Source organism: Parus major, chromosome 21, assembly GCF_001522545.3.
Source record: "Parus major isolate Abel chromosome 21, Parus_major1.1, whole genome shotgun sequence".
In the NCBI taxonomy this organism is placed as follows: domain Eukaryota; kingdom Metazoa; phylum Chordata; class Aves; order Passeriformes; family Paridae; genus Parus; species Parus major.
The window spans coordinates 2,559,318-2,584,575 of record NC_031789.1 but is presented as its reverse complement, the minus strand read 5'-3'; the positions used below and the strand labels follow the sequence as shown (position 1 = coordinate 2,584,575).

Here is a 25,258-nt window from a genome sequence, read left to right as displayed (position 1 = left end):
CCCTCCATCCCTCCATCCCTCCATCCCTCCATCCCTCCATCCCTCCATCCCTCCATCCCTCCATCCCTCCATCCCTCCATCCCTCCATCCCGTTAATACCTGTACTCTCCTTTTTTTCCTTTTTTTTTTTTTTCTTTTTTTCTTTTATCACCTTTTGCATTGCCACAGATCTTCAGCACATGCTGGGAGGAATAGAGGAGACAGCTAAGGGAGGAATTTGTTTTAGTCAAGTAGCTTTAAAGTAGCCATTCTGGGACTTAAAAAACCTAGAGCTTAGAGCTGCCACTTAAGAAGCATGTTTTTGATCCCTATCACAACCCTTATGCTCCCACTGTGTATTTCTAGGGTTCTCTGCAGCTGAGAAGGGGAATGTGGACTTCTCTCCGAGTCCACAGACAAGATGAAGCAAAGGAAAATTGACAGCTGTTTTTTATTTTCCCTTGAAATAACTTCCTATAGTGCTTTGCCCTTACCTTTTCCAATTTCAGGGGTTAGTCCCATACCTTAACATTAAATAGACCCTCCTGAGCATCCTGTGAAGGAACTAAGTAGGAAATATTTTCCATAAAGGAAGAAGAGTTTCCTGTCCTACTTCTTGACAGACAGAAATCCTCCCAGCCCCTGTTATTTTTCCCCAGGGGCAAATTGTACCATGGGAAAGGTTTCCAGCCTTTAGTGGGAAGTCAGCAGAGTAACTGTGTTAACATCTGCTCATCCCATGCAGGCGCCCTCTGCCCTGGGCAGTCAGTGCTCACCCCAAGAGAAGAGTGGAAGATGTCAGGCCAATCTTCTGGGCCTCCAGGCCAAAGAGTTACATCTATCGAACCCAGGAGTGGGATGACTTCCCCAATGGCCGATGGTAAGCTGTCACCTGCAGTAAGGCAGAGCTGTGGTAAGAAAGCCTGATGTCCTGGGCACACTTGAGGTGGCTTTGTAACAAAGTGGTTCCCTGTTGCTTGGATTTGAGTGAGGTGAATGGCACCAAGATGTTGAGACTTTTGGTGTCTAGGTGGGTTTTGTTGTGTACTTCTAGTGCTGGCTGGCTGTCTTCCTGCATCACCAAATCAGCTCATCTTCCTCAGTGACTTGAGGTGTGTGTTTTCTACCCTTACAGGGGTAACTCCTCCTCTCCAGCTTTTGGGGAACTGAAGGACTATTACCTCTTCTACCTGAAGAGCAAGTCTCCCCGGGAGGAGCTTCTGAAGATGTGGGGAGAAGAACTGACTGGTGAGGAAAGTGTCTTTGAGGTGTTCACATGTTACATCACTGGAGAACCCAACAGGAATGGGTACAAGGTGAGTAAGAGCCCAGGAAAGGATGGCCAGTGTGGCACAAGCAATAGTGCACATTTCCTCTTGCTCCTGGTACCACATTGTTCTTCTAAAGAAGAATTGGCACTTTGTCCAAAAGGATTTGTTGGCACACAGGTTGAAGGGTGTCCAGCAGCCAGAGCTAAGGCTCAACATAAAAGGAAAGGTACTACAGTATGACAGGACCAGTAGTGATTGACTTCAGCAGTCATTCTTACAGTTGTGCATATCCTAATCCTTGAACCAAACTTGGGAATTCTCTCCTGAAGCAGGTGTGTTTGAGGCACTGCTGAATTCCTTCACCACCTAATGGTTAATCAAAGGGTTGTTACATCCATTGTGAGCCATGCTTTCTCCTCATGGTAGGTTACATGTATGCCTTGGAACGATGACCCTCTTGCCACTGAAACCAACCTTCTGAAGGACCAACTGGAGAAGGTCAACAGACGAGGAATCCTGACCATCAACTCCCAGCCAAACATCAATGGCAAACCATCCACAGACCCCATTGTAGGCTGGGGGCCCAGTGGAGGTTATGTTTTCCAAAAGGTACTGTATTACTCTGGGCTAGGCAGCAAAGTTTGACCTAGTTTGGTTTGTGGTAGGCTGGGAGGTCCCAGGCTTACATCCACATAATCCTGCCCTTGCCTTATCTTAATGCATTCTTGGTGAGATAAGGCAAAGCTCCTTTGCTGTCTTAAGAGCTAGGATTCCATCTCTATGACTGACTTCACAGCTGTTTTTCCCCACCTCAAAACATCTATTGAACATCTGTGGAGTTTCACAGTGTTATTCTCAGCAAGTGATTATTGGTAATTTATTTCTAGAGCAGGGCTGTGAGATTTTATATCTACACATGTGCCTGCCCCCAGTTCAGTGATGCACAAAGCATCCAGGTTTTTCACAAAATGGGAATCAGTGAGGCAGTATCTCTACCATCCAGCAAGTTCATGGTGACAAAGGGGTATTTAAAAACTTCCTCTGTCCTTCTGTATGGCAGAGTTCTCTGCAGTTACCCCTGGCCCATGCACTGTGCTGTTCACACAACGTTCCTTTCCTTCCCTGGCCTGCAAACAGTCATGCCTGCCATGCCTGTCTCCCCTGTCAGGCATTTCAGGCCCTAGAGCCTTGCCTAATGGCTGTGACAGGAATATCCCATCAAGGTAGATGTCAGGCAAGTAACTCGTACTGGATAACAAAGCATCCTTGTTCAAAAGGGATCCAAACGGTAAAGCCAGAGACCAGCAGATGGCAAATGCAGTTATGTTTTCAAAGGAAAAAATTCCCCTGAGGTGAGGGAAATCCATCATCTCACAAAATAGCCAGGAAATGGGGGGAGGGGAAGCAGTTGTTGGGAGCAGCCAAGCACAGAATTTGGCTGTATAAGCACATGGGGAGAATTGTGAACAAAAGATGAGGACAGGGAGTGGTGCTTGGGAGAGCCCAGCTGAGACCCCCGAGTTCTGCTCTCACCAGGCTGGGCTGCCTTGGCAAGACACTGCTGTAAAATAAAGATTAAGCTCGGGCTTCTTCCAAGCATTCTGGCAGACTGCTTCCTTGTGCAGCAGTTGTGGTAATACTGGGAGTTCATTCCAACTTGTCTACTTGTGTGGATGCACAGCAGGAAGCGTGTAGCTTTCCTGAGTGCTCTGTTCCTGGGCTGTTCTCCCAGGCTCACTTATTTTTAGTAAGTGAGCTATTTTTTTCCCTAGCTCACTTACTAATTTGCTCTGCCCTTTGCTCAGGCCTCTGTAGTACATGTCTCTGGGGATGAACATACAAAGCAGACCAGACTCTACAAATGTCACAGTTTACCTGTGTTTGTCCAGTTCTGCTGTGATTTAAGGCCCTGATTCTCTTCCCCCTTCTCCATCCCTCCCTGCAGGCGTACCTGGAGTTCTTCACCTCCAGTGAAATTGTCACGGCACTGCTCAAAGTGCTGAAGAAGTACGAGTTACGAGTGAACTACCACATTGTCAACGTCAAGGTAAAGCTGTTATTCACAGGACACTCTTTTCACCACCCTGGGAAAGAGAAATACCAAATACTCAGACATGAGGGCTGAAGAAGGGAAGGGAAATAAAGCAAGTCAGCTGCAGTGTGCTGCTGGTCCTTTAACAAGGAGGGGGTAAATACTTTTTCCAACTCACTCAGTCCCTCCTCCAGCACTTGCTTCAGAAAGGTTTTCCTTCCTTTGGCAGGGCCAGAATATCACCAATGCTCCAGATCTGCAACCCAATGCTGTCACCTGGGGTATCTTTCCAGGAAGGGAGATTATCCAGCCCACTGTGGTGGATCCTGTAAGCTTCCTCTCCTGGAAGGTGAGTCCTCCCTTCTGTTGGATACGTTGCTGTGATGCCCTGGAAGTTCAGAATGTCTGGTTTAGTTTTAGTTTCTGACACTCCTCACAGCTGAGGGCTGTTGGTTTGCAGAGATACAGGTCTTGCTCCTCCTGCTTCAGCTCCAACAAGAGCTGTTCCAGACACAAAGCACCCAGTAGTTGGGATCTGGAGCCACTGCTGTCACTGCACCAGGCCTCAGAGTGCTGGACAGTGGCTCTTCCTCCCCTCTTACACACACAGGGGCAGCATTGAGCCATCCATTGTACTGCAGATGTGTCTCCTTTCAGCTCTGGGTACTTCCCACTGACTGGAAAGTACAAAGCTCCTTGTTCAACTCTTGCCATTTTTACTGAGAAGAAACAAGCCACAGTTTAGCCAGACATGTGTAACACTGGGTATCTTAAATTAAGTAACATGGAGATGTTTCACAAGTGACAAATCTTTTTTTGTTCCCATGGCAGGACGAGGCCTTTGCGCTGTGGATCGAGCAATGGGCCAAGCTCTATGAAGAGGAGTCACCCTCTCGCATGATCATCCAGTACATCCATGACAACTATTACTTGGTCAACCTGGTGGACAATGACTTCCCACTAGAGAACTGCCTCTGGCAGGTTGTGGAGGATACATTTGAGCTGTTGAACTCTCCAACTCAGCAGTGAAAATTCTTCTAATCTCTTCCTCCTTCCGTCCACTGACTTCGGGGAAAGCAGCAGCTCCTGTGCTGACAATGGACACACTCCTAACCCATGAGCAGGGTGCTGCTGTGATCCACCCACACTGTGCTCTTCTGTCCCCAACACAAAGGCTCCCTGAGCCATTCTCACTGAACAATAGCCAGAACTACCTGAACCTCTGAGCTCAGGCTCCAGACTAAAGCCCAAAGGCCAGGGTCTGCAGGATGAAGAGCTGCTAATCATGGTTATGCCAATTACAGTAACAGATTCTGGTAACTTTCCCATGCCAGAAATGCTGGCAGGGGGACTGAAACACTCCTGTCAGCTCTACCTATGCAAGGGGATTATATCAGCAGTTACCAACCTGGAAAAGAAGGTCAAATTGCTTTTATATTGCACTCCTAAACTGTATTTCTTCATAGTTGATCATCTGGCACATTTGCACTCACTCCAGAAGAAGGTTCAAATTCTCTTCCTAACTTTTCTCCTTGTATTGTATTTCCTGTTTTCTTTGTAATAGGACTATGGGAATTCCCATTCTGGATAAGACTAAGTAGGAATGACACTATTTCCTAGATAATATACAATAAAATGCAAATGTCTCTTGTACTAGGCCATGCTTTAGCAGAGACTGGTGTTGTTTACTAATTAATCACCTGGCACAAGGGAATTGATTTTGTTTCTGGGGCAGTTCTGCCCTCACTTTCAATGCATATCCTGAGTATGGCCCAAGCTCCATGGTAGAGTGGAGAAAGCTTAAATCCTAGAATTTACCAAAAGTAATCAGCTAGACTATTTAGCTCAATTCTGCAAGGTCACATATTCTTTTCCCTTGCCTGTAGGGAAAGATAAGCTTAGATCAGGAAAGATAACCTCTCTTTCCTGACCTAATGACTCTTAACAGCCTTAGGCCCCATGGCATTGGAATAAGGGGTTGGGAAAGCTACTGAGCCTGCTTTGTGTACTTAACAATCCTGCAAAGCTGCCACAGGCTAGGAAAATGACCCCGGAGCAGTTCCCAGTGGGATTTCAAGATCCCCACCATGCTGTGAGCATCTCTTTCAAACAAGAAGGAAGAAAAGCCTTGTCCAGATTCTTCAGACCCTCTTGTTACAGCTGTCTGAGACCGGGCTCATATATCCAGGGTAATTACAAGGCATCAATCACAGAGGCAAGTAATGGGAAGGCTGGGGATCAGACACGCCTGTCTCGCCTCAGCAACGCTTTTGGTGCTCAGCTGTTCCCAGCAGGTTTCTTCATACCTTGCCCATTCAGCACAGAAATGAACCAGCAGGAAGCAGTCAGGAGGTTGGCCACCCACTGAAAAGCTTAATGAAGAGCTGATGGACCTAGACAGGGGGAGGAGGTGGGTGCCTGGTGGAAATCTGCCCCTACCCCCACCAGGATAAAAGCCAAATCTAAAAATAATAAAAATAAAGACCTGTGTTTGCACCTACACAGGTGCTGACTTTGGAATCAACAGGATCCAGCACCCACAGACTCCTGCTCATCTCTAAGACTATATTTGCATGCTCCCCCTTGACACCAAACTCCTGTCCAGGGGGAAAAAAAACACTGAGTAAAAGGAACGTCTATAAGGTGGATTTTTTGACCTTTAATCAGAACTCCAGCAAAAGCAGGGTCCAGAGAAGAAGAGAATGCAACCTCACAACTGTCAGTAACTTTTCCATTTGTGCTGCTAAGCAGATACAAGTCCTTTCAAGAGGACCTTTCACTAGGTACCATCCCTTCCTGGTTGTTCTTTGGCTGTCACCCTTCTGGCCAGCAGTGCTGCTTTTATTGTAAGAGCAGAGTGTTCTCTCTCGATGGCACAGGACCAGCTCTTTGTTGTGACAGGAGCCATATCCTCCACGTGTTCTGAAATGAGCAGCAGCTGCAGGCAGGCCCCCTCCATTCAGCAGGATCCTTTGTCCTTGCGCTGGAATGCTGTGAGCTGCCTCCACCTTCCAAAGGCCTGAAAGAGGAAAGTGGACAAATCAAACTCTTGGGTTACCCCTGAGGGGCTGCAGCCATTCTCACAGAACCTGTAAACAGAGCTTTCCTTCTAGTAAACATAGCTTTCCTTCTAGTAAACATAGCTTTCCTTCTAGTAAACATAGCTTTCCTTCTAGCTCTGGCTCTGCCAGCTGCCTCACCCTTCACTCAAAACCCTTCCCTGTCTCTCCTGGAGCCGATATGGGGCATGCAGAGTACAAATCAATGTGGGAGAAGAAAGACCAGAAAGACCCTCTGCCCTGTAATTTCAGTACCTCCTTAAAGCAGGACCTAATCCTACATGAATCCTGCCTGGGAGGCAGGCAGGGCAGCAAACTGGGTATGAGTTCTAAGGCTTTGCCTGCTTGCTCAAATTCACAGTGATTTGCTTGCCCCTGGGTGCAAGTCAGCACAGTCCTCCTGCACCAATGTGGAGCCTGTTTCTTCCCTGAATGGGGTCTCAAGAGACAGGGATTAGGGGATTAACATCACTAATAACAGCAGAGAAGGGGGCACACGTCAGGGAAATTGACTCCTGACACAAAGCTTTGAAAAACACCCATAGATGAACCCATGTAAAGCAGGAAGCTTTTTTCCTTTTTTACTGTCAAGTCCCATTCCTTGATGTATTCAACTTCTCCCTGAGCAAGTGCATTGTGCAGGGAGAGAGATACAGGGAGCACCAGTTGTCCCTTGGGGGTGCTTTTTTGTACCACTGAATTGAAGAAGGCATAAATGCTTACCTGACACAAGAGGCTCCTGGCTTCCTCCTCCAAAAGATTCTGCACCACACAGCTTTGCAAATATCTTCGTCTCCACACCCTCCAGGCCTTTTCTATCAGCCGTTGCTGGTCCTGCCAGGAAGAGAGGCAGCACACAGATTAACTGGGTTCTGGCAGCAAACTACCTCACTTCCCTCCAGTCCCACCTTGATCCAGTTGCTTTCCCGAGTTCCTCTTAAAAGACTTTGCACTGGTCACAGAGCTCTTGCTGAACTACTCTCTCCAGCACAGTGTGGCTAAGTTCCAGTACCCTGGGGAGAGGACAGTGCCCCACTCTGCTCCAGCACAGCTCCTCTGTGACTACAGATATCCTCACACTATACAGGCATTGTCTTGTTACCAGGGCAGGCCAGAGCACATCTCACACAGCTAATGCCCAGGAACCAGGCAGAACATGAGTGTGAGCAGAAGGAAAAGTAAAAATGACAGCTCTTGGTAGATGTTGACAACAGTGGGATGTATCAGACACATAGACGAGGACAAAGATTGTAATAATTGCTGTGAACTTTTTCCACAGTCTACAGACAATCTAGACAAATCCTGTTTCAGCTTCCCATCTGTAAGAGCAAAGCACAGCTAAATGTGTGGATATGCCAGTTTGTCAAGCTGACATTTCAAAAAGAACAATGGAAAAACTAGCCACAGCACTAAACCAGGATTTTACTTGTTAAACCCCCAGGTCCCATCTCCCAGGATGTATGTGGGGCTACAGGCAGAGCAGGCTTGCCCATTAACACCCATCACAGCCACCCCAGTGGCCCCAGACACTCACCAACACCTGAGCCAGTATCACCACCCTGCTGGCTTCCCTCCACTGATGCCATCCCCTTGCCAGACAGAGCAGTTTCCTGTCATGCTGGTACTGGTGCAGTACCACTGTGTGATGCCACCACCTCAGATATTTCCTCCTGCAGGCAAAAGAAGCAAATGAGTTTTACCAGCCATACAAGGGAGCCCTTCCCTGATGGTATCAGCAAGAGGAAGCTCAGAGCCCTCCACTTCACTTACCCAAGACACCTCTTAGCCCAATCCTCCAAGTCCACCTCTGCTGTGTTCCCCTGGATCCTGCCATGTGCACAAGAGGGTCCTACCACATCAGGTCTCTCCAGCAGCCTTCCAGGTCTCTTTTGGCTCCTGTAGATCACCAGCCAGCGCTGAATGGCACTGGGGAAAAGTCCAGTTGGTGCTGAATCTTCTTCTCTACCTCTTCTGCTTTCTAAGAAACAAAAGAGGAATCACACAGGAGCTAACCTTGGAGCTAGAGAGGGAGACATCAGAGCTGCCATGAGCTCTTAGTCCTTCAACTCATGAACACAGAAGAAATCCACTGTGTTTGATTGCCATGAGCTCCTATTCCACAGAGGAATCCCAGTCATTAAGCTGGTAAACCCTAATCCCCTTTCCTCATCACCCACACTCCCCACATGGGTCTGTGAAAGGAAGAGAGGAGGGAGAATCCTCTTACTTGTGGGCCAAGAGAGAGACATCTTCCTGCTTTTCCTAACACCTATGAGGGTACTGCGCTGCCGTAAGCACTGGGAAAAGGCAGCTGCTCTTGTCCAGTAGTTGCAGGCCTGCAAACAGAAATAACACAGCTGCAGCCAAGAGTAAACACAATGCACACAGCACTCACACAAACCAGTCTTAGAGAGACAGGCTCACAGCTCTGCAGGTAGCTTAATGTGCTAGACCCCAGGCTGGAAACTGCACAGATGAGATCTCAGCAGGACTGACTCAGCCCTTCCAAATCAATCGACCTCTTTGTAGTTTGCTAGCTGTGAATCTTTTGAAAAAAGCTGCAACTCTGACAGCTCACTCTGCTCTGCAGGGACAGTGATTATCCCATCTTATCTTTGAGCAGAGAGGAAGGAGTGCTCTCATCTCTCTGGTCAAAATGTCCCTTTTCCTTATTGCTGTGCTCCATATGGTTGTTGCAATCAGTGCCAGATTATGGTGATGAAGTTGTGTGCACAGTCTGTGAAGAATTTCACAGCAGGAACTAAGCAGTCACCACAAATCAAACCAGGTTTTTATACAAGCCTTGTCACACTGTCTCAGTGCCTTGTGACTCACTGAGTTAATAATAACTGTCTCATAGGGACCTATATCTTTTCTTACTTGTTTGACAGTAGCCACAGATCCCAGGCGCAGGGCTTGCTGTCCTCTTGCAGCCACTCGCCAGCGGTGACAGGCTTTACCTGGAGAGGGCTCCTGCCACTTGTGGTTTCTCCCTCCTGGCACTTGTTCAGCTCTAAAGAGTTTGTCCCTCCACTTAGTAAAGCTCACAACCAGGAGACGGTGCTCTCTGACTCTTCTAAAGTTAGAGAGGGCTTCACGCTGCCTCAGTCTACCTGCAGTGAGCTGGGCCCAAGTGACAATGCACCTGAAAAACAGTTACAAGCACAGAAAAGAAGCAGATACATAAAGTAACAATTCCTTGTCAGGCCTAATTTCACCTTCTCACCTACCCTGCAGTGTCCCTCATAGATGGTCAAAGCAAGCCAAAGAGCATTCAACAAGAAAAAAGCCTGCTCCTATTATTCCTTCTGCAATCAAGATTTCTGCATTGATCTCCATGCTATGTATTTTTCCAGAGCCTCATCTTTGGGAGGTCCAAGTTCAGACTCTTCAACTATCCTGCAGAAAACCTGCCCTCATTTTACTTCAGGTTCCCAGCACTGTTACCTCTCACCTTCTCAAAGCTCAAGAGACTCTGCTTCACTCTGGCCATTTTAGCATTTCCTCCTCTCCAAAGGCCTCTGCAAACTGATCCAATCCTGTACTATGTTTTTGCTTTGCCTACAAAACAAATGCTTTTCCTAGGCTGCCTTGCCAGTACACAGACTGGATGCCCCCACAAAAAAAAGGAAATAATTAATTAGTCAGTCTTCAATCTACCTCTGTGCTACCAGCTGACCAGAAAGATGGTGCTTGATGAAGGCTTCTATTTTTCTTTTTCATTATGGGATAAGAGTAAAACTGCTAAAATCTCCTTCAGCATGGAACCCAGCAGATTCCTGGCTTGCAGAATTTATGACAGCCGCTTGTTGTCAAGATTCAGATTTTGTTTCTTGGCTGTCACAAACTGAGGCCCTGTGTATGTGGGATGTACAACTAGAATCTTGATGAAGACAATTTTATTCCAAAAAATCAACAACTTTGGGAGCTAAGTATTACCAGCACTGTAAATCTGCACCCACAATAATCTCTCTGCATCTTGCAGGCTGACACACAGGAGGCCAGTCTTCCTCTGCAACCAGAGAATCCAATCTGCTTTTAACTCCTGGCTTATCCTTTTGGTTCCTTTTTCCATTTTCATTATGCAAATCATCCCACTGCACCATAGGGTAGAGGTGTAAATATCCTGTGCCTGGCAAGCTTTATGGAAGATCAAGAGAAGCTATTGCAGGTTATCCTAGCATGAAAAATGCCCCCCTCAGAAGAGACAGAGCTCAGCCTGTGCCATATCCAGGTGAGAAATTAGAAGCACTCTGTCATCAAAGGAGACTCAGAAGGAAGATTAATGATGGAGACATACTCAACAGGAAGGAACAACATTAAGGGTTTCTCCCAAATACAATTCCCACGAGGGAGCCATACAGATGGACTTGCAGAGGAAAATGCAATTGGGTGAGGTAAGTGAAGAGTCTAAACACCACAGCCACCAAAATTTTACTGGGTTTTTTGTTGCTTTTTCCTCTGCAGATCTTTGTGTCCTCTCAGTCTGAATCTGCAATTCAAAAGAAAACCTACTAGGGCCAAACCTGCACTTCTCATGCCTTAAATAAACCCTTAGTATAAATAATCTTATTCATTCTTATCCTCCTGAATTATTTCAGAGAAACACTTCAGCAATCCTGGTTCACTATAGCTGGACACTTCTCTGCACTTCAGGCAGGCACCAGCTTCATACAACATAAAGCACAAACAAAACTGTTTTCAATGAGAAGGCCACTGAACACAATTAAGAGAGAAAATAAATGAAATTCTTGTCTTTTGGGGACCTTCAATATATTACTCAAAGACAGACTACAACTTCTCCTATATTGTAATAAAACCAAGATGAGTTGAACATCATGGTTCTCCCTCCATAAGCTTTATACTGCTTTGCTGCAGGAACAAATTGAACTCAATTTTTCACATTAAATTAAAATCAACACACTGTGTCCACAATCCTAAAAGCCTCAGATTTGTAAACATCAGAGCTCTGTAAGATCTCTGCCCACTACTCCTTGCAGCAAATACTGAAGTGCAAATGAGGCTTTCAATTTTTAAACTACACAAATTTGTTTGCATCTCTCCCTCAGTGCACAAATACCACTCTAAGACTGAAGTGTAACTAAGACTGAATAAAAGTTCTGGAAGGAAAATAATTTTGAAATGGGAAAAATGAGGTGGGGTGTGAGGCTTTAGGTAAGAAAGCCCTTAATATAGACACATCTCCATTTATGCATGAGCTATTCACACTTTCAAACCCAAACTCTGCTCTTAATGCAGTGGATACTACTACATAAATTGCTCTTCATGCAGTGCTTCCCTTGGAAATGCTTTGAGAGCAAGAAACAAACCTGTGCAGGAGAAAACGTTCCCAGAATAAAACAGCATATTTCTGCTTCCTTGTTTGGCAATACCATATCTGCAGGACCAGCCTCTTCTTCTCCTGGCAGCTGTGCCAAGCCCATTGCTGCTCCAGTTCTCTCAGAGCATGCTTCCCTGCAAGACAGCACAGCTTCCTGAGCTCAGCCCAATGATTTTCCATTGCAGAGTCCAGACAAGAATAAAGAACACATCTGCTGTGAACACCAAATGGGACCAAACTTGCTAAGATTTCCTGTCCCCTCTTCAGTAGCTAAGAGACTTTTCAATCCACCTTGTAGCTTTTTGTCTGCAAGGTAGTCAGACCCTCTTTCAAATTTTCCCTTCAAGACATCACAGATTACTTCCACTGTTATCTGCAAGGCAGTTTTCCATTAAAAATTGGGAGTTTTTCTTCCCTGGCATAGCATAAGTACTTAGAGCATATGGAATTCCTTGAGGGACAAGGATTGTTAAGCCAACCCAAAAGACACACCCTGTTCCCACTGAAGCAAAACGTACTGCTTGGGCTGAGGAGACATGTTCAAACTTGGAATGCTGCATGGAACTCCATTTAACTCCTCAGCTGCTAAAATACACTGCTTAAACACTCTTGGTGGTGCCAAAGGAGCATCTTCCCTAACATAAAGCACTACAAAAGAGCAGGGCACATGTCCTGCTGACAGCCAGAAGAATGCAGTGACACATGCACCTACTGACTCCTGGAGTAGTATGTGCCTTTCCACAGGGGCAGTGCACAGAATTACAGCCAAAAGTGTGACTTTCTCCATCCCAACCATTGCCAGAGCTTCTCTCTTCCACAGACACAAATGATGCAGTGGGATGGGGAACTCACTTTGCCAGCAGGAATGCCAATGGCACAGAGCATCAGCAGTCATCCGGTGAATGTGCCACCTGAATCTCCGGTCAGCTTCCACTTTCTGGGCCAGTCTCCTTTTCCACAGGCTGAAAGCCATCTGGGAGCAATGAACTCTGTGTTTTAGGGCTGCTGCTGCTTTTTGGTTCTTATTTTCCATGACCCAGTGGTGCCAGCTGTGAAAGGCTCTGAGAAGAACAAAGGTTGATGCACTGACTGCAGGAACAGCTCACAGAGATACACACCTTTGTAATGGAATATTTAGCAACAAACATACACACGAGGGAATTTTGGAAACACATCTGATCTGTTAACATCCTTTCCCCATGAAATGTCAGGGGAAATGATGGACAGGGACAAGCTGTTTGGAGTAAGGTGTTCTGTCCTGGCTGTGCCAAGTCGGTTGTGTTCTTCAGCTCTAGAATCAGTAGAGAGCAAGGCCAGTTCAGTGGATAGGAAGTTACCAGGACTTGTTATCAGCTGAGCTGGGCTTGCTCTAATTTGTGAGGCATCCCATCAAACCAGAAATTATTGTGTTCCTACATAACAATTGTGAAGCTGGAAAAACCCCAAAATAATGGGCTGCAAAACTCCCACTGAAGACAAAAAAAGCTAGAGGAAGAATTATTTTCCTTTTTTTTTATTAAAGCAAGTGTAAATCTTTCAAAACAGAGAGCTTTAGGAAACTTCTGGATCCCTACCGAGACAGCTGAATGTGCCTGCAGTAGTGCTGGGCCTTCACATGATGTCGAGTTTGAGCTGACCAGACAAGGAAGCACCTCTGCAGGCAGTATTTCTCTGCTTGCTGCCAGCAACTCTTCACCTCCTTGTCAGAACTGCAGCCCTGTAATCCAGAAAGGCAAGGAAGGGCCTTGAACTGCTGTAGTGTCAGTTATCCCACACAGCTCAGCTGCCTCAGAGTCACACTCAGTGCCACTGTGACTTCTGTGATTGCCCAGCTCTGTTGCTAACCCACACACCCCACATGAACACCCAGACATGAGGGTCTAACACATCCCTTTTAAATCCTTGACACCTGCCCTACTTCCACTCAACTGACAAATGGTGAGGAAGAGTTACACTGAGAAAAGGCTCAATCTCCCAAATCATCTCTTTGAGAGAGAACAAAAGAGATAAAATAGTAGTGAGACCTTCCATATGCTGATATTGAAATCCAAAGGCTCTTTGCTAAATTTGAATATGCAGAAAACACTTGTATATTTACATTTTACACAGCACTTTCTAGCCTCACCTTTTCCCATGCAGAGTAACTGGTGAGAGGCTGGGAATTATTATCTGGACTCTGCAGCACCAAAGACTGGAACTGATTTTCCACAAACCTATTTCTTCTGCAAGACAAAAGGGTTGGGTGAGGAGGGAAAGAAAGAAGAAGATCAAGTCCCCTGGAAGGATGGTGTGACATGACATGAGAGATTATCCAGAAGGAAGGAATTCAGCCAGTCCAAACAAGGGCTCACTCCTACCAGCATCCCAAAAAAACAGTCTCCAACTCACCCAGATCCAGGGAAGGAGGTCTGCAAGCACAGCTCCCCACCCAGCTCAGCTGGCAGTTCTCTGCACTGGTGGAGGTGCAGGAAAGAGCCATGACATGAGATGTGTGTGACATCCTCAGCAGTCAGAAGGGAGAAGCTGTGCTGGCTGCTCTCACTAAGACTGCATTCCTGCAGGTATGAAGGGAGGAAGATGCTGTGAGGTGAGTGTCCTCACGGTGCAAGAACTCAGCTAACAGCTCTGACCATGCCATTTTCTCCTTTTTTTATTGAGGATTCAGGCAAATCCAGAAAGCAACCCTAGGAACTGCAGGCTAGCCATGATACCTCTGGAGAGCAAACATGTAAGTGATGGGAAAGTTATTTCTATACTAGTAATTTCCATACTGAATCCAGAAATACATGTATTTCTATACTGAGAAAAGGGGAAATGGGCTGTCTCAGGGAGGAAGGTTTTTATATCTCATCCTTTCCACCTTGCAGTCACAAACGGAAGCAAGTGTACAAGGGAACCTCACTAGCTCAGCACCTTCCCACATCTCTAAATGATGAACCAGAAAAGGCACAGAGAGCATTGACTTTACACTTTCAGATTTCATTTCAGCATCAGGACCCCACAGATTCAGCACTAAATTTTAAGCACAGTTTGCTGATGAAAATATCATGTTGAAGAAGAAATTTTCCCCTGAAAAATCCCAGCAATTTAATACCTCAGAGCAGTCTGGGTGTACCAAGACCTTCTCACCTTTTCCAATGAGCTTTGAGAGGCCAGAGTAGCTGGTGCACTGCTGTCAAAGCCAGATGATGTTGAGAGATCCTCAGAAAACAGCATGGAAAGAGGTTCCTCATAGACAGCTCTATGCAAGTGCGTAGAACTTTGTTCAATTGTCTTCAGCATGAGATACTTTTGGTGCCATAATTTCAAAGTTTTTCTGAGTTTACACTGCTCCAAAGTCTGAGAGAAAGAACTGAGACAGAAGATACTGAGACAGTAAAGTGACAGAAGAACACCAGAGGGGGGGTGAGTAGCACAGACATGATGGACAATAGATAGGGTAAAAGGGGTTCTTGCAAAAGGTTCAGAAAGTCAAGTGGACACTACTAATGGGGGCAGGACTCCAGGGACTGGCTCTTCTGCACTCACTCAGCTTTGTGATGCTCACACAGCCTTGTTTTCCACAGCAGATATACTCTCTGCAGCTTCAGTTTTTGGCAGAAGTCATCAAAAGAGCAGACTGTTTTCTCCAGAAACTGTCTCTCTCCAGTCCATGATGTCTGACCTTCATGCCTCTTTGTCACAGTCTCATCAGCTACTGAGCTTATAACTGCTCCTTAACCAGTTACATAAAGGAACAAGAGATTGTCTGCAGGCATTCCAACTCAGCCCAGCCCAACCCTCAAACTGTTTCTTTTCAGCAAGGTTTAAGAGTTTATGTTTGGTTTATGAAGCAGAGTGACAAACCTCCCTGTACCTTCACTGACATACCCAGAACCAGTCCTCTGCCCACTCTGGTTTGTTCATATCTGTATCATCTGAGCCCCTCTGTTTTCAGGCTGTTTTCAGTGTACAAGAAGAGGAAGGAGCCTAAGCACCTCTAAAGTTTAGATTCTGCACAGACCCCAAACTTCTCACCACAATGCTGCCTCCATCGTAGCAGGAAGAGGTTCACCACTGCCTGCTTATCAGCTCCTCTGACCTGCAGCATCTCAACCCACTGCTGGAAGTGCTTCCTCAGTGATACTGCTCTGACATGGGCCAGGTTGCACCTGTCAAGTGCCTTCTGCTCAACAGTCTCCTTCCATGTACAGAAGCACCTGAGAATACCAAAGGAATATGTTGAAAAACACTTACACAAGCTTATGTGTCTTCCTGAGGCTGGGTTTAGTTCAGGAAAGACAGGCAGAAGCTGTCCCATGAGCTTCTATTTGTTCATTTCAGTAAAAAGCCACTGTCATGCTTAGGGCACAGCAGCACAGTGGCTCTTGGGTTTGGTATTTCAGGACATCAAAAGTTGGGACAAAAAAGTTTTAGCAGTTCACAGGAGGTAAGTCGTAACATTTCTGGCCACAGCAGTTCCTTTTCATATTTTTACCCCTATTTTCATCTTTATCAACTCCAAAAACAAAAGGATAGATGTCTTTAAGATGGAACAACTACTACTGTCTGGGTTGGCTCTGTTATTTTTTGGACTTTCACAGCAAACAGATTTTTCACATGAAAACCAGATCTCATCAACTCACCGGGAGACCAAGTTCCTTTCCATTTGAGCTGTCAGTGTTAGAACCTGTTTCATTTCCAAGCTTTGGGAATGCCACATCCAGAAAATGTTTCGTAGCTTCTTTTTTTCCAGCAGAGCCCGGGCTTCCAAAAGCCTGGCTTCCTCTTTGCTCAGCAGCTCCTTCTGCAGGCGCCACAGTCTGAAAGCTGCTGTGTCACAGGGCAGGAAGAGATTGACAGAAGAGAAATAACAGAAGAACTTCAAACAGCTTAGTGTCACACAGCAAACATTCCCTGGCTTTACTCCAAGCTGCCAGAGGAAGGACACTTAAGGAAGGCAGCTCACATTGCTGGAGCAACAAATGCTGCAGCTGAATTAATACAAGGAATGAGGGGAAACTTGTATGACATGGTGAGTGGCCATCCTCCACCATCACAGATACTTGCAAGATCACATTCTGAAAGAGCTCAAAGCAACAACTAGACACAAACCACAAAAACTGGTGAAACAGTGAATACCTCCAAGCTGTTCCAAGGCTATGGAATGTGTGCTTACCAGCCAGGCGTCTCATGTCTCTGATTGCTTCAGCTCTCCAGCAAAACTCAGCTGCTCTCTGCCTATGACAAAGCTGTGTCCACAGCTCTCCCTCCACCCTGAAAGAGCCACCAGCATGCCTTAACATCCACCTGTCCACAGAGCAGAATCTAGGGCTTTCCTCTCTCTTTTTGTCCTTCTACCTTCAGAATTAGAAGCCTCAACAAAATGCTTTTCTTTTGATACCTCTACTGTCAAACTACTGCTAGGCACTGTAGTATTGCCTCACTCCAAACTCATTTACACCTCTATCACATATGCAGGTGATAGCTGAAGCCAAGAATTAGTACAGGAGTATTTCTGTCAGACACTCAAATCAGACTGCAAACACAGGTGCACAGAAGCTCTGAAATAGGATTGTTTAGTTCTTGACACTAAACTACTTGCAGTGTTTGTGCACAGCAATAAATCCAAGGACATGGAAACAAGTCTGCCATCATTTGAGAAAAAAATTCCCTGTGTTTGTAAACCTCCCTTTGTCCAAGATAACAGAAATAGAATGCTCTCTGCTTACCTACGAGCCTGCTCTGCTTCCTTTGAGTATCCTGTTCCAAGCTGATGCTGAGCTGAAGTTGTCATAGTTGCTGATCTTCCTACTCCAAAAATCCCTGCTGATGAACTTTGGGTAAAGGAGTAAGGCTCAGGCTGCAGAGCTTTCTTCTTGCTCTGTTTTGCCACAGCTTCTTTCCACTGAAGAAGAAACCACATGATTAGAACAAACTGCAGGCAGAGTACTGGTACCAGGGTTTACATCACTGAATTTCACACAGGGTACCCCTTCCTCCTCCCTATCCAAACAGGATTTGTGCCCTGTCTGACTGCTCAACAGAAAGCTCACAGCACTGTCCCCAGCCAGTGCTCACCTTCTGGAAGCTGGCAGCTAGCAGGGTTGAAGCATATCTCTGCTGGGCCACCTCCAATTGTGTCCTCCTTTGGTGCACAGTCCACTGCAGAGCACCAAAGCCCTTCTGAAGCAGCTGGTGTCTGTAAAGCTGCCTGGCTGCCCTCTTCCAAAGGATATGTCTCCTCCAGGCTTGGAAACACCTCGTTAGGATTTGTTTGTCACACAAGTGCCAGAAACTTAAAAACAAAAACCAGAGGTGAGTTCCTGTTAACAGAAAGGAAAGTTAAACCATCCAGGAGGTGGCAATCAGAGTTCAGCCATCAAGCTGTAAAGAGGTTATTTCAAATCACTCTCTCCAAAGAATGGAAAACATGAAATCTCACGCCGAATTTAGGAATCACTGTTGCTAAACTGGTAGCAACCTCATTCATGTCTTATCCACAAATTTGAATTCCACCTCATGGGTAAGTCTAGCTCTTGATCTTCTCTGTGCAGTGAGCACACTGGAATTTGCTGCATTGAAGAATAACACTGATGGTACCAACAATTCTTCATTGCCAGCAACAACCAAGGCTGAATACAGAAGATAGCATTGAAAAGATACAAAAATAATTTTTTAGATTATGTTCCATTCCAAATGACAACCCTCTGAAAAGAAGTGGATGCAGCTCCTCAGCCAAGCACAGCAGATTAATGCAGGCTAAGTCCTAAACCCAAATGTTCCTAGGCACATGGCTCCTTAGCCACTTTTCAGAAGTGCTCTTCTGTTAACTACCAGCACACCCATACTTAAACACAGAGTCTTTTTACCTTTGCTCATTCACCTTCAATGACCAAGAGCTGTTTTCTGAGATCTGCAAACAGACAAGAGACAGTAATTCACAGTTATTCACACCTCTCCACTCTGTTGAAGAATTTGATTTTGTGGCACACATCCTTTTGGAAGGAGACCAGAGCAGGACTGCCTCAAGGTCGTGTATTATGTGGGATGCCTTGGACACTGCTCCCACACCACTGCTGTGTGAATATTATTATATACTTCAGACATGAAAAGGCACAAAAAGCCTGAAATCTCAGGGCCCTGCAGCAATGTGCAGAGTAAAAACCAGTTTAATGCTTTCCTTCGGCATGCAGATCAGAGAATATAAACAGGGTTTACATTCCCAAAACAACCAAGTTGACAAGCTGGTCTTTAGGAAGAAGCATAAAAGATGGAAAGAGGCATATGTTGGGATGAAGAAGGACAGTAAGAGGCGAGATTCTGGCCACTCAGTGAGAAGAAAAAACTATACAAGGGACAAGCATCACCATCACTTGTACCTGCACCTCTAGCAAGTGGCAGAAACAAGCACAAGTAATACCTGTGAACAGAGATGCTTCACAGTGAGCACACCCTCACCTCTCTGGGTACAGTTTGCTGTGTCTGGCTCCCTTCTTCACAGCACCATGGTTCTTTGGCATTCCTTTCTACAGAACATTCTTCAGACTGCTCGAGATTGCCATCAGCTTCCAAATTCCTCCAGCTGCTTTGGTAGGAGTATTTGTTTCTCCTTCTTTCTCTGCTCATGTTCATACAATCTACATCAGAATGTTCATTAAAGCTTTCTTCAGCTGGTGTACCCAAAGGATTGGAGTGGCTGCTGCCCACTGCAGCCATTCTTCTGGCTGCTTGTGATCTGGAGTCACACACCTCTTCTGACTCTTTGCTGCACTTAATATGAGACTTGTTGACTTGTACAGATTTAACACTAAGCTGCTGGCCTGGTCTAAGCTCTTTATCTCCAGGATGAGAAGTGATGCTCACACACACTTCTGTAGGAGTCCCACACATGGCTACAACATTCATCTGAGCCCCTCCCAAATCTGTCTCCAGTAACACCTGCAGACCCTCTGGATCTGGACTGGCTGAAAGGTCTTTCTTACAAGACTCAACACATGGAGATGCCCCATTAGATGTCTGTTCTCCTTTAACAACCTTTCCAGGAGAATGACTTTTTCTGTGAACATAAAGACTTCCAGTTTCCAGAGATGGCTTTACCAGGGACTGGCATCTGAAGAAAGGGGAGCAATTGAAGGAAGAATCTGCTTCTGTATCCACCAGCCTGCCAGAGCCCACTCCAGAAGCAAGGGTTTGTGGTTGGATGCCACCTGAAATGTTGGTTCTCCATGTGTTTGAGCCAATGTAACCACATCTGTGAGAGACAGAGAAAGGCTCAGCAGGACTGAGGTTCCTTGTCACTGCACTAAGGCTCCAGTCTTTAGCAAATGGGACACCCCATTTCAATCTTGCCTGAGCAGCATTGGTTTTTACTGCAGCTAGCTGTTCTCCCATGGTCAGGATGCTGGGACCTAAATTATCAGGAGCAAAGCATGAATGGCCAGTGACTGGAGAAGACTTGGGCTCCAGAGGGAGGGAAGCCCGTAGCCCCATCAAAGCAGTTTCTTGCTCAAGCCTCTGGACTGAACAGTACAAGCTAGCAGAAATCTGTGAGGATTGCGAAAGACACTGAAAAGACTCCAAATTAGATGGATTGAGATTTCCCAGGGCTGAACTGTGACAAGAGTTCACACTTGTACTTGGGCTCCTTAAAGAAGGACCCACCACTTCATGCTCAAGAGGGGGATCTGCAGCATGGGATGACAAATGTGCATTGACCAGTGAAGGGTTCACAGGATCCATACAAGAAGCAGCAGAAGGCTGATGCTGTTGGTTTTCCACCAGATAGCCACAATTCTTGTTCCTTCTTTCTGAACAGTGATGGTGAGCAGTGGGCATGCAGCAGCTACCAGCTGCCTTTGCTTCCTGATGGTGTTAAGGAAAGTCAATACTCTCACTCCTTCTCCCTTCCAAAACACAAGCCTCAAGGTGCAAGTGCCTCTGGGGGAGATTCACAGCAGGGAGCACTGACAAAGCAAGATGGGGACTCTCTGAACCACACACTTAGAGCTGTGCTGCTGCAGCCTAGAGCACAGATTATGCTGCTGCAGCAAGCAGGAACTGCAGAACTGGCTGGCAGTGTCCAGGAACAGCTGAGAAGGGCAGGAGAGATTAGTCTGTCTCAGACTGGGATCTCTTCCCATCTGACAGAGGTGTGGTACACAGCTAGCCCTGTGCTGCTGTCTCTGGGCTTACATCAAATCCTGTAGCCTCAGGCCAGGGATGAGAAATGTCTACTCGACTTCTAGTGCCCAAACATAGATTGAAATTCACGTTCTTCTGAATGTTTCTTTGCTCTGAAGGAAAAGAAGAAGAAATATAAGCAAAGGACCATATGTATTTCCTATCTCATCTTGCCTAGTTTGCCAAAGCCTTTGGGTACTTTCCTTGTGAATTTCTTGTCTCTGATCCACCAGTCTCAGTCCTGAAAGTGTTATGGACACTACTCTCTTCCTGTTTTACATCAGACAATCATACCTGGCAGAGCAGGAATGACTGAAAAGGGCAGATTCAGTTCTCAACAAAAAACCTGGAAAACAAAGACTTCCAGCATTATACACCTGCAGACTCAGAATGAATTTGTTGCTAGCAAGGCTGAATTATCCTGCTGCCAAGACAAAGTGTGCAGAAGCTTTTACTGCATGCTTTGCATTTCATCAGGTCTACATGACACTGACCAACAACAGGTCTAAAAAAAATGTTTTCACAGAAGTCAGAGCAACATGGTTCCAGCTGGCATACAACACTTATCCCTCATCACTGATGGGAAATCCAGCTCAGATCTCCTCCACACTCATATTTTCTCCAGGGCTTGTAGGAAAGGTAGGGCCTTGATTTAAAGTTCTCTTTAACTGCTTTACAAGTGAAAATCTGTTCACATATCATGCTACAGCCCTGCAAAGGTCCAAGGCTACACAGACCTATTTCTTCTTAGTCCACACTAAAGGATGAAACCATGTTTACATATTCATAAAAGCCACACTGTCCCCTAATCTGGAAGAATTACAGCATAGCTGAAAGACCTACTTTGCAGTCTAGCCACTAAGTCAGATGGTTATACATATAACACTCGTGCTGAAAATGGATTCTTAAATTGCTGCTAATAGGTAAGTGCAATTTGAGAGGACTGTGCTTCCAATCCCTCATATTTTAAAAGCGAGTTGTCAATCACTGTCATTCTAACCACCATTTTTTCCACCTCTCTTTTAAAAAATGAAAATGGTATTGTATAAAGACACACACTTCTCTATCATCTTAAAAACCCCTAGTCAATCTGAGAAGAGACAGCAATGAAATCAATGCCCATTGTTTTTTTCAAACACACTCCCAGAAAGCCTCTTGTCAAATTGCACTGTTTCCAAGATGTGTTTATCTCATTCTCTTCTAAGACAGCATTTGAGGCTCAGTTGTCCCTGTTTGTAACAGCTCATTTTTCCCTCTCACATGCAAACTCCTTCAGTAATCACCACAATCTGGGGAGCAAACACAGTTCCTAAAGCAGCAGGAGACAGTCAGGCGGTGCTGCAATTATCCCTGGGAACTGCTGTTACTGCCTTTCATATATCACCAAGGGTGCCATGAACGGAAAGATCCCATTATTTTTTCCAGACAAGTTGAAGTTGGCAACTACAGAGTGAACAGACAAAGCACAGCTGCCTTCCTTAGGGTGCCTATCACTGCATGAATATAACCACAAAATGCAGAGGACTGGTGTTCCATGGAAGCACTCCTTGCATCCCAGAAATATCCAATCAACAAGCAATGGCTCACAAAAGGAGGTTACAAAGGATTCAAATCGCAAAAGGACATAAACCCACCATGTTTTTCAGTGTTGTTTTCCTCTCTGAATACCCAAAACCTGGCTCCGGACTACCTTATGCTCAAGAATCTGGACATAATCTATTTTCTTGATAATAATCTATTTTCTTGATAACTTGTGATTTTTTTAGCTCTCCATTTCAGTTCTTTTTGCTAGGTACCGAGTTCTCAACACATCACCATGGTTATTTCAGGCGGTGTCCTTCACCTCACTCATTCCTAATTTCAGTCTCATTGAGATCTGGAAGAAATAGCATCCTTTCAAAATCATGTTTATCCGCCTTCTGAAATTACTGCTCAGGACTTTAACATAACAACTTTTAAGCAGTAGGGTTAATTTCACAACAAGATTTTATGAAGATCTTTTTTTAAACTTCTTCTGAGGCCAAAAGAGATACTCAAGGCAAACTGCACGTTCTGTGAACTGCAAAATCCATGTCCAATGGATTTTATATTAGTTTTTATGATTCCAACTAAAACATTTAATGCATGCTTACAATATACACACTTTGCAGCAACTCGCTAATGCATTAAAACCCGAAACAAATTAAATTAAGCAAATAAAAATTAAGATGATCAAGTTATTTATGCTGTTATAGGCAAAAGGAAATAAATAGCAGAGTTCATGAAAGGTAAATCAAGCTCTTTCAAGCAAATGCCATTTCAGCAATACGGTAACAACGCCAGACCCATAATAAACACATTTGGCCGCACACCCAGAGCTTTTTTCCCCATCCCTGCAGACCAAGGCTGATCCATTTCATATTCCAAGCAGGGGCCAGTGATTACTCCGAGACCACACTCCATCTGCCTTAGAAAGCGGGTTCATCCCAAGCACTGCTCAGCGCTCCAAACCAAACCATGAGGCACGCACAGGTGTCTTCCCTCCCCAGGGCTGCCATCCACACACCCGCCGCTGTCCCAGGCTGCAGCAGCGAGAAGCGAGAAGCTCCTCGCCCACGGCCCAGGCTCCGCTGCCCCCGAGGGCTGCACTCACCCAGCCCGAGAGGCTCCGAGAGGCACCGGCTGCGCTGCTGGGCCCCGGGGACCGGCCCCACGCGCTTCCTTCGCGGCCACAGCCACCCTCGGCCCGCTCCAGCTGGGGCTCCGTAAGCAGCTTATCCCCGCGATTAGGTCGGTGACCGGGGCTACAGATGGCCGGGGAAAGCCGCTCTGGGCCATGGCTAATTAAAGCCGGGGCCCGGCCGGGGAGAGGGGGGCTCATGCCGGGCGGGAGCCGTGCCCGTCCCGGGCAGTGCCTCAGGACAGGCGCCGTGTCTTCCTCTTCCCGCTCCGCCGGAGCCGGGCCCGCCAGCGCTGAGGGAGGCACCGGCCCTGGGCGGGCCACGCATCATCCTGGGGAGCTACCACCAAAACCCCGGGCACAGCAGGACCCGAGCATCTAAAAAAACAAAGCAAAACCAGCCCCATGGAGCGTCGCACCTGTCTGGGTGAGATTTCGCTGGGAGCCCCAGCGTGAAGCCAGCGAGGCGACGCTTCGGCACTGCAGGTCCGTGAACCCCCTCATGCCCTCCTGAACCAGATACAAACACTCTTCTTCCTTCTCAGTCAGGAGAGGGGTCTGTTTTTAGCATCACCTCTGATTTATTGCTCAAAATAGGTGTCCTTGAGGCACTGTAAGATGAGTGTTACTCATGCCCTGCTCTGCTTCCTGGAGCTCCCAAATGTACCAAATTTTCCACAGTAAAACACATGGCAGGTCAGCTAGATGAGTATTTCCAATGTACAATATCTGGGAATGCCTCCCTAGATATAACTGACTGTCCCAACACCCAAACCCCACAGCATTAAAAGCAGTGATTTTCACTTAGTGGTCCATTTGTCAAGGTAAAAATGTCCAGAGCATTTAAATGTCCTATTCAGGGATCTATGCTGTCACTGTAAAATTCTAAAGAGCTGAAAAAACCCAGTCACATAAAGGTTCTGGAACTCAACAAGCCCCAGCAATTTCTGCCTACTCTTTCCTTCTTTGCTATCTAATAACAAGAACAGGCCAATTCCTATTCTTGTGCCCTATTATATGTAAAGCCTGTAAAAAGAATGCACAACACTTCTATGGCACTTACCATGTGCTTGGTTTAGGTACACCAAGAGATCACTGTAGTGCTTGTGCAGCGAAGTAAAGGAAGCATCTGCTTACATTTGAAGTGATCAAAGTTGGGAGAAAACTGCTTGGTTTTAAAAATACAAATGGCATGCTTCTGGAGGTTAGAGCAAAGTCAACAGGGTTCTTGGTTACTGGAGAATCAACACAGCAGCAGGTCTTGTCAAGAGAAATGCAGTTGTAAAATAACAGATATAAACTTTGAAAATGAACTTGCTTCAGGAAAATACCTATCTTCCTAACACTAGAATTCTGACAAAGCTAGCATACTCATTTTCTTCTGTAAATGAGTCCTGTTGAAATTTATTTGCTTATTTGTTTGTTTGCTTGCTTCTGGGGTTTTGTTTGTTTGGTTTTCTTTTTTTAGAATCTTACCTGAAAGCCACAGCAGGACAGATTTATCACATGTAACAACAGAGTCTATAGTTTGTCACACCCAATGGAACTCATGTCTACAGTGTATATAAGTCTATCTTTCCTCGATTCCCATTTTACTAGCCCATCTTCCCACCCACACAATTATAAGCAGCGTTTTCTACTTCTCAGAGTAAAGCTTAGACTAAAAGCCATCAGGCAGACCTTCCCCCATAATGACCCTCCCAGACTGCCTGGCTACAGTCCCAAGCCCTCAGGAAAAGCTACATTTTCAAATGA

General features: G+C 45.9%; 2 protein-coding genes across 4 annotated transcripts in view; one reads left to right on the top strand and one right to left on the bottom strand.

Annotated features, from left to right (window-relative positions):
• Positions 1–4,955, top strand: part of MTHFR (methylenetetrahydrofolate reductase) — a 7,990-nt gene extending 3,035 nt beyond the window's left edge. The window contains exons 7-12 of the mRNA XM_015648248.2: positions 725–859; positions 1,115–1,295; positions 1,677–1,859; positions 3,196–3,297; positions 3,512–3,631; positions 4,114–4,955. Of these exons, the coding sequence (XP_015503734.1) occupies positions 725–859; positions 1,115–1,295; positions 1,677–1,859; positions 3,196–3,297; positions 3,512–3,631; positions 4,114–4,311 (919 nt within the window). The 3' untranslated portion in view covers positions 4,312–4,955. The remainder of the gene's footprint in view (positions 1–724; positions 860–1,114; positions 1,296–1,676; positions 1,860–3,195; positions 3,298–3,511; positions 3,632–4,113) is intronic.
• A 966-nt stretch (positions 4,956–5,921) lies between these two features.
• Positions 5,922–24,971, bottom strand: C21H1orf167 (chromosome 21 C1orf167 homolog). 3 transcript variants are annotated; one of them, XM_033519314.1, is made up of 21 exons: positions 24,567–24,971; positions 19,123–21,190; positions 18,534–18,577; positions 17,743–17,959; positions 17,394–17,569; positions 16,841–16,938; positions 16,308–16,494; positions 15,700–15,881; positions 15,211–15,397; positions 14,812–15,034; positions 14,071–14,237; positions 13,808–13,904; positions 13,257–13,399; positions 12,535–12,743; positions 11,672–11,816; positions 9,222–9,486; positions 8,569–8,677; positions 8,112–8,319; positions 7,876–8,011; positions 7,065–7,175; positions 5,922–6,301 (listed from the first exon to the last, which is right to left on the bottom strand). In XM_033519314.1, the coding sequence occupies exons 2-21, from the start codon at positions 20,497–20,499 to the stop codon at positions 6,242–6,244; spliced, it is 4,341 nt and encodes a 1,446-aa protein (XP_033375205.1). In that variant the 5' UTR covers positions 20,500–21,190; positions 24,567–24,971; the 3' UTR covers positions 5,922–6,241. The 3 variants fall into 3 exon arrangements, with proteins under 3 accessions (XP_033375205.1, XP_033375207.1, XP_033375206.1); XM_033519316.1 differs by lacking the exon at positions 19,123–21,190 and having other exon boundaries at positions 23,477–24,971; XM_033519315.1 differs by lacking the exon at positions 24,567–24,971 and having other exon boundaries at positions 16,308–16,491; positions 19,123–23,449.
• Between the last annotated feature and the right edge of the window lie 287 nt (positions 24,972–25,258).

Bases quoted from the DNA above. Each gene is read 5' to 3' on its own strand.
- C21H1orf167 (XM_033519314.1), bottom strand. From the start codon at position 20,499: ATGCCCACTGCTCACCATCACTGTTCAGAAAGAAGGAACAAGAATTGT. The intron at 15,398-15,699 runs GTGAGAAGTTTG...TAACTGGTTAAG, and splicing joins ACGATGGAGGCAGCATTGTG to GAGCAGTTATAAGCTCAGTA. The intron at 9,487-11,671 runs GTTTGTTTCTTG...ACTGTTTTTCAG, and splicing joins GAACGTTTTCTCCTGCACAG to GTGCATTGTCACTTGGGCCC.